The sequence below is a fragment of the Dreissena polymorpha genome, unplaced genomic scaffold (genome assembly GCF_020536995.1).
Source record: "Dreissena polymorpha isolate Duluth1 unplaced genomic scaffold, UMN_Dpol_1.0 chrUn072, whole genome shotgun sequence".
NCBI classification, from domain to species: domain Eukaryota; kingdom Metazoa; phylum Mollusca; class Bivalvia; order Myida; family Dreissenidae; genus Dreissena; species Dreissena polymorpha.
Window position 1 is genome coordinate 37,554 of NW_026273386.1, and position 12,105 is coordinate 49,658.

Below are 12,105 nucleotides of genomic sequence, written 5' to 3' on the forward strand. Positions count from 1 at the left end.
TCTTTCATTTATATTTTTGCATATCAACCATCATTGTTTACTTTTTCTTAAAAGTACAAAGTCAGCCGTGGGAAAATCTATTTTAAAACGGATTGACCTACTGGCAATCCTTAATAAGAAATTTCGGCCAATCAGCGCCATCGTTATATAAGCGCATCAACCAATTAAAACACCGCTTTTTAACCGCGTTAGGCCTATTCACTGTATAGCACTGCGTCTTTTAACGCTTCATATAAAGGTTATATATTTTTAAACCAATAGATTTTTATTAAGGCACCGCACCAACACTGCAAAGTTTGATATTTATACCAATGGTACAGCCCAGTAAAATCGGGCTGTCCATTTTATGGCCGTTTTCGGCTTTTTATGCAGAGTTCTATGTTAAGCAGTGTGCTCGGGCAATGGTTTTTAACCGAAGTCCCGAGGGTAAATAACCCCAATAGTCAGTCGGTTTTAGCATTCTACAGCTACTACCTGATAGATACAATATGTCTGGACGTGGTAAGGGAGGAAAAGGACTCGGAAAGGGAGGCGCCAAGCGTCACCGAAAGGTTCTGCGTGATAACATCCAGGGTATCACGAAGCCCGCAATCCGCCGTCTCGCTCGTCGTGGTGGTGTGAAACGCATCTCTGGCCTCATCTACGAGGAGACCCGAGGTGTCCTCAAGGTGTTCCTTGAGAACGTCATCCGCGATGCCGTGACATACACTGAGCACGCCAAGAGGAAGACCGTCACTGCCATGGACGTCGTCTATGCCCTCAAGAGACAAGGCAGGACTCTGTACGGATTCGGCGGTTAATCGAACCTTCTTTACAGAAGCTACAAAACGGCCCTTTTTAGGGCCACACACACATTTCGAAAGACTTGTCTTACAAATTGTCACAATATACTAGTGTTACGTTAAAGCGTCAGATTGTTAGGTTACTTGCATTCATGCATTAGATACACACACTCTAGTATGAGTCGTATGGTTCATAAGACTAACGCAAGGTCCCGAATTCATTACTTCTTTACAGTGCGGTCACACGCTCAATTACCAATATTAAGCCTAATTTTAGGGCATTATTTCGTTCAACCCATGTACCAGTTTTATAAGGCGAAACTATCATCATTCGCATTTGAATGTTTCGTTACCGGACATGCGGCCTGGCGGTGTTTGCGTTCATTTTTTTCTATTACAGACACCATTGACGTAAGCATGTGCATTAGGTTTCATATTGAACATTGTGGAGGACTTATTAATAAGTAAACACATTACTTAGTCTTAATAGATCATTAATAATTTGCGATGCAAACATAGGGCTTCGACAGTATTGCTTTAGCCTTCGTTAACACGTGTTAATACGAACGCGCATGCGTTAAAACTGCAGCCAATCGCGAGCGAGCGCGCTGTACACTGCATTGGAAGTAGGTCAATCCGTTTTCGAGAGTGAGTCGTTCATATAAATAGCAGTTGAAACGCGTTGCAAACATTCATCTCTGCATCGATTTAGAAATCATGCCGACCAAGGGTGTTGCAAGCAAGGGCTCTAAGAAGGCCGCCACTAAGGCTAAGACCGCGCGCTCCACTGACAAGAAGAAGCGCAGGAGGAGGAGGGAATCCTACGCCATCTACATCTACAAAGTCTTGAAGCAGGTGCACCCCGACACCGGAGTGTCCAGCAAGGCCATGTCGATCATGAACAGCTTTGTCAACGACATCTTCGAGCGCATTGCTGCCGAGGCTTCCCGCCTTGCCCACTACAACAAGCGATCCACCATCACAAGCAGAGAGATCCAGACCGCTGTGCGTCTCCTGCTGCCTGGTGAGCTCGCCAAGCACGCCGTGTCCGAGGGCACAAAGGCTGTCACCAAGTACACCAGCAGCAAGTAAACAACTTCTGTGGTGCTTCAAAACAAACGGCCCTTTTTAGGGCCACCCAACTTTCTTACGAAAGAATTGTCTTATTGTCACACGAACATAAATATCATTGCTTAATATTAGTGCCAAATAGTAAAAACAAACAATTTTAAGTATATGGCAGAGGTTTGTTTTGATGCCCTTTACACTATTCACGTAATAGAACGTGTTCAGACTACAAACTCTACATAACATAAACGTTGAAAATAAGGGCCAAATAGTGTTCCTCCGTGAGTGTGGTCAAGTGTATAATCAATAGTCGTACGTGTATCTTAGAAGTAACGATCTCGTATTACACACAGTTAAGGCATGTACCAACGGGTAGCATTTTATAGTCATATGTTTGTTAACAATTATTGAAAATTATCACCGAATGTTACGTTCCAACATACACGGAACAAGCACACAACGAAATAAACTTGCCGAACATGTCGAAATAAACTTCGCGCTGATTGGTTGACCTGCTTTTGTAACGAGGACGCTGATTGGCTGAAATTGCTTAACTTCGCAAAGCAAAGTAGGTCAATCCGTTTTCGAAACAAAAAAAATAATATATATACGGCAAAACGCGTTTGCCGATGTATTTCTCGGTCAGCTGCTGGAGCGTGCGCGTCGCGACCGAGGCGAGAGTCGCCCGCAGAAGATTTTCTCACCTGTACATATTTCCTTATAGAGGGGAACTTCTGCGGGTGGCTCTGCTAATCCAGCAGAGTCCGTCACCCTCGAGCCGGACGTCTTTTACACTGCTGGGATTGCTGTCTTCTCCAAGATGCAGCGGACTTGTCACCCGCTGTTTATCGTCGAGAGTTCGCCGGCCCGGACCTGCCAGAGGTCCCGTCTGAAGAGGGCCGGGGACGGCGGGACAGCGAGACCACCAGTGTGGGGGACATACGGGACGGACCTGGGGCGACATACACCCAGAACATCGAGGGGGTGGCTTTAGAGAGGGACCCCGGTACAGCGGTACTCAGTACCGCTGTCCCGGGGTCCCTCTCTAAAATCGGCCATTTCACTGATTTTCTTCGACCAATCAGATTCGACCACCGACCAATCAGCGTTAAGCAGCCCGAAAGTAGGTTAGCAGGTCACCACACAGTGCTCTTTGTGTTTAAATAGCCTGACAAAAACGGGTTATGTTGCTTTTTCTTAAAAGTACAAAGTCAGCCGTGGGAAAATCTATTTTAAAACGGATTGACCTACTGGCAATCCTTAATAAGAAATTTCGGCCAATCAGCGCCATCGTTATATAAGCGCATCAACCAATTAAAACGCCGCTTTTTAAACCGCGTTAGGCCTATTCACTGTATAGCACTGCGTCTTTTTAACGCTTCATATAAAGGTTATATATTTTTAAACCAATAGATTTTTATTAAGGCACCGCACCAACACTGCAAAGTTTTATATTTATACCAATGGTACAGCCCAGTAAAATCGGGCTGTCCATTTTATGGCCGTTTTCGGCTTTTATGCAGAGTTCTATGTTAAGCAGTGTGCTCGGGCAATGGTTTTTAACCGAAGTCCCGAGGGTAAATAACCCCAATAGTCAGTCGGTTTTAGCATTGTAGCGGATCCTCCTTCCTTCCTTCCTTATTTTTGTGAAAACTGCTATTTTATATAGCAAATTGCCTTAATTTTATTATTATTGCATTAACTCATGTTAAAATTGCTATTTTTATAGCAAATATCCTAATTTTTATATTACATTGCTATTTTATATAGCAAATTGCCTCAGTTTTACTGTCTAATTGTTAATTGTTAAAATTGCTACTTTTATAGCAAATATCCTAATTTTTATATTAAATTGCTATTTTATATAGCAAATTGCCTCGGTTTTACTGTCTAATTGTCATCTTGGATACCATATAAGGTACTTTAGTACTATTTCTTCCAATGTTATCATCAGTATACTAATAATATTGGATAGATTAGAGCTTTTAGGGTTTATCTTAACGTATCTAGGTAATATTTGGTCTTTTTACCATTTTACATCTTACCATTATCAATATTCCTTCAATAGTATACAAACTATTTTTTACCAGAGTTGCGACACCTTAAGGGTTTCGCAGGATGGAATGAGTGGGGAGATCAAATCAAATTGTAAACCGATTATTTCTACAAAAAAATTGGGTACGAAAAACATTTGGGTACGAAAAAAATAAATGGGTAAGAATAAAAAATGTGGGTACGAAAACGTTTGGATACGAAAAAAAATTGGGTACAAAAAAAATGGGAACGAAAAAATAATTGAGTACGAAAAAATTTGGGTACGAAAAATTTGGGTAGAAAAAAAATGGGAACGAAAAAATTTGGGTACGAAAAAAAATTGGGTACGAAAAATTTTGGGTAAAAAAAAAGAGTGGGTACGAAAAAGTTTGGGTACAAAAAAGTTTGGGTACGAAAAAATGGGTACGAAAAAAAAATTGGGTACAAAAACATGTGGGTACAAAAAAAAATTGGGTACGAAAAAAAATTGGGTACGAAATAAATGGGTCCGAAAAAAAAAAATTGGGTACGAAAAAAATGGGTACGAAACAAAAATTTGGGTACAAAAAAAATTTAGAAGGAAAAAATTGGGTACAAAAACATTTGGGTACGAAAAACATTTGATTAAGAAAAATATTTGGGTACGAAAAAAATGGGTACGAAAAAAAATTCTGGGTACAATGGGTTCATGTTAAGGTTTTAGCATGGCAGACGCCGGTGGCGAAAAGACACTTCATGACACAATGAGCTTGCTATGACAAAACCTTTTGTCCGAAAACAGCTGAGCTCATATGCTTAAATCAGTGAGTAATAGTACTTATACTCAATAAAAGCTAGGCACAGCGTATAAAATCAGAACCACTGGGCCGAATCTGCTGAAACTTGGTCGCATTATAGATTATGGTCCAAACAAGCTACAGAATGAGCGCTTCTGGACCTGACAGCGTAAAACATTAACCGATAACGGACAGCACAAAATGGGTCATTTTGTAAAAAAAAAGTAAACTTTAAGTGGCATTTAATGACTTTAAGACATCAGAAAGTTCAAATGTTTCATAATCTGCACACTTCGACTTGTTTGTTTTTTTTACAAATTTAGAAGCATTTATCCTTGGGGTGTATATAAACCCTGTTATTCAATGTCAAAAATAGCTAAGCAGCAATTCCCCTTTAACATTATTCCTTATATTTAATTGTATTGTTTAAAAAGATAACTGTGTATATTTAATCATAATGGCTCCGTATTTCACACTTGATAGGCAACTGCTGGGGCTTGAACCCAGAACTCATCTCACATTGTAAGATGCATTTTTCAATTAAACTACAATGACTGTATCGTGTGAAGTGGAGCCAACATACGCCCACATAAGTGAAAAAATCATTACATCGATATATTTGTCCTGGGCGTTTTCGGACATGTCGCATAACTGTTTACAACAAAAGATGTATACATAGATAAATATACATACATGTAAATGGGGAAAAAATGAACCGTCTATTTTTTATTTTTGCTTCATATAAACACATTTCCTAGCCATGATTTAAAATTATATCATGTTGAAATCATTTTTAGACAGAATATTACTGAAACTGCAATAAATAATAAGATGGATAGATATAATGTTTAATTCTATCTTAATGTTTAATTCTATCTAGTACAATGAACAAATGTTCTTCCGATGCCATTTTCACTAAGGTATAGGTATTGAATCCTGATATATATACGACTAAAAATGAACATCTAAACAGCAGTATTTTACATGAAGAGTACTCACAAAACCACAACAATAATACTCGATGAATGGGCTGTCCGAAATCCGAAAAATATGTACACTACAATAACAAGACGTTAATACAAAATATGCACGTTAACATTATTCAAGATATGAAAGCAATATATCAAGGGATATAGGAAATATTTGGGGTGGTACGCACACTTTAACATAGAGTCAGTGTGCAAATTTCACTTTTAAAACCACTAGCCCGTTCGGGCTACCAGATGGAATTTTTCACTAGCCCGAACCAAAGTTTACTAGCCCGAACTGTTTATCACAAGTTTTTAAAATAAGTTGATATTTTTGCGGTTCTGGATAGATTTTATTGCAGGTAGGGTGTAATTGATAGGGATTGCAACTAACAGTTGATCCCAATTAACTGGAAATGTTATTATAATATTTCAATGACACAATACGATTATAATATTTATGTATGAGGATATTCGTCAATCAATACCTTACATGCAGTCAAGATGCAAAGGTATATATCCAGTCTGTAAATAATTTTAGATGTCAATTGTCCCAAATTTGAAATCCGAAACATTTAGCCGAAAGTCTGAGGCCGTATGATAAAGCGAATAGAGGGCAGTGTCTCCTCCCCCTAGCTTACTGTTCTTTTTTATAGTCTTTCTAGGTCCAATTCTGGTGAGTACAATGTGAAAAATTATCAACCAGACCATCCGTAACATCGCATGTGTATTCATCATTCTAGATATTTTTTATCAAGAATGTCGAAAATAAATTAAAATCGACAGATAATACCGTATCTGGAAACAACTGTCCAAAAACATATCAATGTCAGTCTTTGCACGTGAAATAAAATATGCATATCGTTTGACTGCCAAAACTGAAAATCAGTAAAAAGTAACCAAGCAACTACGCTATCAATATATAATTTGGTTGACATATTCTATTAAAATATGATATTGCAATGTGTTAATTCGTCAATAGATCATTACAAATCCAAGATGGCGGACATTTAAAACATTTGTAGACTTGTATGGTTTTCTGAAAGTACAGCAAATTGAACAAGCTGGGTAGATCCGCATTTTATTCGCACTGTATCAAAAAAAAATGTCATTCAAACTCTGTCATGTCAACATAATCGGAAGGGTGAGGAAACGCGATACGAAGCTAAATAAACCCTCTAAGGTATGGTTCGAAAAATCAATAGCCCAATCGGGCTAGTACCCATGGAAATTCAGTAGCCCGAAACAAGATCAACTAGCCCCGGGCTAGTGCGAATTTCAAACACTGTAGAGTTATCAATAATATGCATATTCTACATGGAAAAAGTGTCATAATTCTTACGAAATGCAAGTGAAACAGTTGTCTGCTCTTGTATTTAGGTTGGGGACATGTTGGTTAAGAAATATGCAAAATATGGAAGCAATACGTCAAGGGACATAGGAAATATTTGGGGTGGTACGCAAACTATAACATTTGCACGCTAACGCCAATGCCGGGGTCAGTAGGATAGCTCCACTTTATATATTTCATATATAATAGTCGAGCTAAAAAGTAAATATACTCTATTAATAAAAACAAGCTTACCTCAATCACAACTTTAATGCAATGCTTATAACAATAAAGTTACAATGATATTTCATTGATTAAAACTAACTTATTACTATTGGTTGCCCGCACTGGCAACCATCTTTAGTATTTTGGTTGCCCAGATAAAAAATAACGAGCCCAGAAATATGTACATGTGTATATTATACTTTCTTTTAATAAAATAATAGATAATTAAATAAATTTGCTGACATTGCACTACTCAATGTTTGATGTTTTATTATGAGCCTGAATTTGATCATTTCCTATTCCTAAATAATGAATGTTATTTAACTAGTATTGATCCATGGTGGTCAATTGTTATTCAATTTTTATTGCACTGAATTGTTTTAAGCTTTAAAAAAAAAAAAGTTGCCCGGCCGGACTATCAACTTTGGAAATTGAGTTGCCCAGGCCAAAGCTACTTGCCCTGGGCTCACGGGAAACCACTAATTTTCATCCCTGTATACCCTTTCATTTTCTGTTCTTCCATCCCATTCTCAAAATGAATTTTAAACCACAATACTTTATAATAACATTTGTATTGAATGCTGACCATATTATGACCCAAAAAACAATTTTACAAACCCATAATCCAGTCGCAGCGAGTTTTTTTATTTAGTTTACCATTATCAGTGTTCTCTGTAAGACCGGCAGCGGGCCATTTCGCCGGTTACATTTACTCTAGACGCCAACTATTTTCCCAAAGTATATCAAGTAAAATGTCACAAATGCTTTAGTTTTACTGCATAGTTGCTGGCCATATAACTGGCTACACAATTTTTTTTGGAAAACACTGAATTATGCATGACAAACACTAAATATTAAAATACATCTTAGATTTGTTTGTAAAATAAAATGACACTTTTAGCTTGTCTTCATTGAAATCCAAAGAGTAAAATAAGATCATACGAGATAAGACAAAAATTGCGCTATCAATGGAATGGAAAATTAAAGTAAAAAAGCCAGAATTTACATAAATTTATGGTTGATAAACACAACAAGGTAAAGGTAGTTTGTGAGATATAATCATTATACAGTTAGTAAGGCTCCATTGGTCATTTTCGCCTCGGGTACTACATGTACATGTACTTACATGCACCTCAGGTACTCTTAAGTACACTGACATGTACCCTGGGTTCAATAAATATACTACAACGTACTGGTGAATTTTAACGCTAAATCGGTTGTTGTTGGCAAATTTGTAAAAATTAATTATGTTCACATTTATGTCAATTTTCTGCTAAACAGCCTTTATAGTATCTAAACGCATACTCAAAAAGCAACATGATGCAGATATTTTGAAAAAGAAGTTTGTTTAAGGTAAACAATATCATTTTACGGTAATCAGTAGCGTGTTTTACGACATCGGACTTTGGGCGGATATACAACTAGGGTACAGTCTAACATCACCGGGTACGTTTAAGTATATTTACCATACCCGGAGTACATGTAAGTATACTTTAGAGTACTTGGGGTACATGTAAGTAGAACCCGAGCCGAAAATGACCAATCAAGCCATAGTAAGTGAGTGATGGTGTATGGGATATACCTCCTCAGTAATTTCATACCATACGAGAGCTTCGCTGTTTGATCAGTTTCATCTTTTCCATTTGATGTCATGAGTCAGAGAAAAAAAACTCAATAATGAAAAAAAAAAAGGTAAATAGAGGGACAAATGTTTTCTTCCCATTCATTCATTCAATTTAGATTTAATGATTAATTTGTCCAGTGTGAGTCTTTACATATACTGTTAATTTGTTAAACAGTTAAAACACAAGAGTTGTCCTTATATTATATAAGGACCACTGTCACACAATATCATTATAAAAAAATGATAATATTAGGACTGTAAAAATACATTCGAATTACTCGAATACGGCTGTGGATGATTCGTATTCGTTATTCGCCACCTCCCGAACCGAATATTTGACGAATACAAACAACGTGGTTCGAGTTTGAAAGTTTAATCATCTTACCTTACAAATGAATGTTCATACAATTAACCCCTATATTTAAATGTTCTTCTCCTAATTCCGGTGTTTTTCATCATGTTTACCCCACCCACTATGTTACACAGTGAGATTATCAACAAAAATGGCGGGAACCGGTTAAATATTTACGACATTGAAATGAATTGAAAAATCTTTCGTAGTTGTTTAATGTTTATTTAGGTAAATACGAATGATTTGATGCTTAAACATACACACAAAGGATAAGCAGATGCAATTTTTTTTTTGTTTATCTTTACGACAATGATTGTGCAACTTATCAACAAACATGGAGCCTTGCACAAGGAATGCTATTGGTATCGTTGACATGCCTGCCAAATACACGTTGTTTGTCTGGCGCTACTTTGGTTTCCCCAAAAAAGACGATGAGACGATGACAATTTGCAGTGTTTTGTTATTTCAAAGTGTTATATGTCATATTTTCAGTATGCAATGATACTCAATTAATCAAATTGACAAATACACATAGTTTCATACTATATAATGTCATGTCAAGTTGTCAGTATTACTTTTGTTCATTGAAATTCATATTCACGAATAAATATTCATATTCGCTACCCTGTATTCCTGATACGTATCGTATTCGTCACCTAGTGTATTGGTTACAGCCCTAGATAATATAGGCATATGATATGGCCGTAATCAACTTTAAATAAAAAATAATTACGAATATCTTTAAACTGAAACCTTTTTTATAATAGACTTGTTTTTTTCCTCAATCATTACTAGCGATAGCTGTTTTGTCACAAATTAGAGGAATTTGCTATGCAAATGGTCAGTATTTTAATTAGAGGAATTTGCAATGCAAATGGTCAGTATTTAAAAAAGTGTGCAACTCATTTTTTCACATTTTTGAACAGTTAGCGACTTTTTTTTTCTCACAAATTTGAACAGTTTGAGACTCATATTTTCACAAATTTGAACAATGCTCAATAAATTATTTTCACAATTTCCAACAGTCACAAGTCAAATTTGTTCACAATTTTGAACAGTGTGCAACTTATAGGGGACAAAAATATTTCTAAACTGCACTCGTCCTGCAGGACGAGTGCATTTAAATTTGCACTCGTCCTGCAAACACATGCACTCGTCCTTGAATATGTGTGAAATAAATTTTTCAAAGGGCTCATATGACTAATAAAATTGCCTATATCACTGCTAAAATGCTGCTTACTCAGTTATTCATGCCAGCTGATCAAAAAAGAAATGTTAAGCAGTGAAATAAGTTCTTTATGAGGAACACAAAATAAATTAATGAAGACTGCTGTTTTACTTTTTCTAATGCTTGCGTGATTTCTGTTTCGGACGTTTGAACATCAACCCCCCCCCATCCCTTTAAAGAACGCTCAAATGTCAGATATTTTTCGGACGAAATTCAGACTAGTTATAAACTGTACTCTGCAGTTAAATAATTCTTTAAAAATCAACACTTACAGTGAATGCAGTTGGATGGTTCCCTGTCAACATTGACACCAACATTTACATGTACTCGGGACTTAGTCTCGCATAACAATGCGCACCTGTTGTATGAAATTTACAATTACTATTTCCAGTTCATTCTCGTTCTACTTTCGGAATAGATATGCTTTAAGAAAATGATTTTATTTAATTATTTACGGGTCCTAAAATACATATTTTAACATCTGCTTTTCCTCTTGTCCTGTAGGATGAGCGCTTTAGGGAAATTCACTTGTCCTTATAAAGTTTTCACTCGTCAATATGAGCGGACGAGTGGAATTTTTTTCCCCTGACTTATTTTTCCATAATTGTCTAGATCGCGAGGCTCATTTTTTACAACCTTCAACATTGTGCGACTCATATTTCACAATTTCCAACATTGTGAGACTTTTTTTTACAATTTTCTAATGTTTGCGACTGATATTTTAAGAATTTTAAACAATGCGCGACTCATTTTTTCACATTGTTGAATAGTCAGTGATTTTTTTTGCTCAAATTTACAGCCGAATTTCGGCTGCTTCCCAATCGCAAAAATACACGTTTTTTCCCAAAATTCTGACCAAAATTTCCCCCAAAAAGCCCAACTTCCAAAAAAAACAAAACATTTTTTTATTTTTTTTAGAAAGAAGTCTCATAAAACTTACAAAATATATAACTTGAATTTAGTCATTTTTGTCCATAAATCATTCCCAAACTTGCCACTTTTATTGATTAAAAAAACAACAATTTGACCAGACTCCTTTTCTAGAAAACTCCCTGAACATGCACTTAAAAACAATATCACAATATCACTTCTGTTACTTATAATCCTATTTATAATGTTAATTTTTCCCAAGTTCATGGTTTATCGCGCTATTTTTCCCAATTTCACGGTTTATCGCGCTTATTTTCCCAATTCAAAAGGCACAGGCTGTAACAAATTAAAGCAAAAAAAATCACTGAATAGTCACCACCCATTTTTCTCACTGTGAACAGTGCGCGACTCATTTTTCCACAATATGAACAGTGTGCGACTAATGTTTTCAAAAAATGAGGCGGCTGAGGTTGCTGCACAAAGATAAAAAGCCCACTGCAATAAATTTTATCCAAAAAATAGCAACATGGCTTATTGAAGCTAAACAACCCTTTCTACATGTACTTTCAACAAGCACACAGACCAATGACAGTAGGACTACTGGCACTGACCGTTGGTTCATCAGCATGAAAAATGGGTGTCAAAAATAGCACAAATAATGTAAAATGTGTAATATGCATGTATAACGATGAAACTTACCAACCACTCGACCAGGAAACATCTGTTGCAGACTATGTGGGATTCGGGATGCTCTCCCACTGGCATCATATGCAGATCAGTGGTCACAAGAACGTACACATCATTAATGTCAGCAATATATATCTCCGACTTCAAACACACAGCTTGCA

General features: G+C 36.6%; 2 protein-coding genes across 2 annotated transcripts; both read left to right on the forward strand.

Moving 5' to 3' along the window:
- Nucleotides 1–301: 301 nt before the first annotated feature.
- LOC127863984 (histone H4) lies at nt 302–850 on the forward strand. Its single transcript, XM_052403656.1, has one exon. The coding sequence runs from the start codon at nt 489–491 to the stop codon at nt 798–800; it is 312 nt and encodes a 103-aa protein (XP_052259616.1). The 5' UTR covers nt 302–488; the 3' UTR covers nt 801–850.
- A 614-nt stretch (nt 851–1,464) lies between these two features.
- Nucleotides 1,465–1,924, forward strand: LOC127863985 (histone H2B-like). Its single transcript, XM_052403657.1, has one exon. The coding sequence runs from the start codon at nt 1,500–1,502 to the stop codon at nt 1,872–1,874; it is 375 nt and encodes a 124-aa protein (XP_052259617.1). The 5' UTR covers nt 1,465–1,499; the 3' UTR covers nt 1,875–1,924.
- Nucleotides 1,925–12,105: the final 10,181 nt, after the last annotated feature.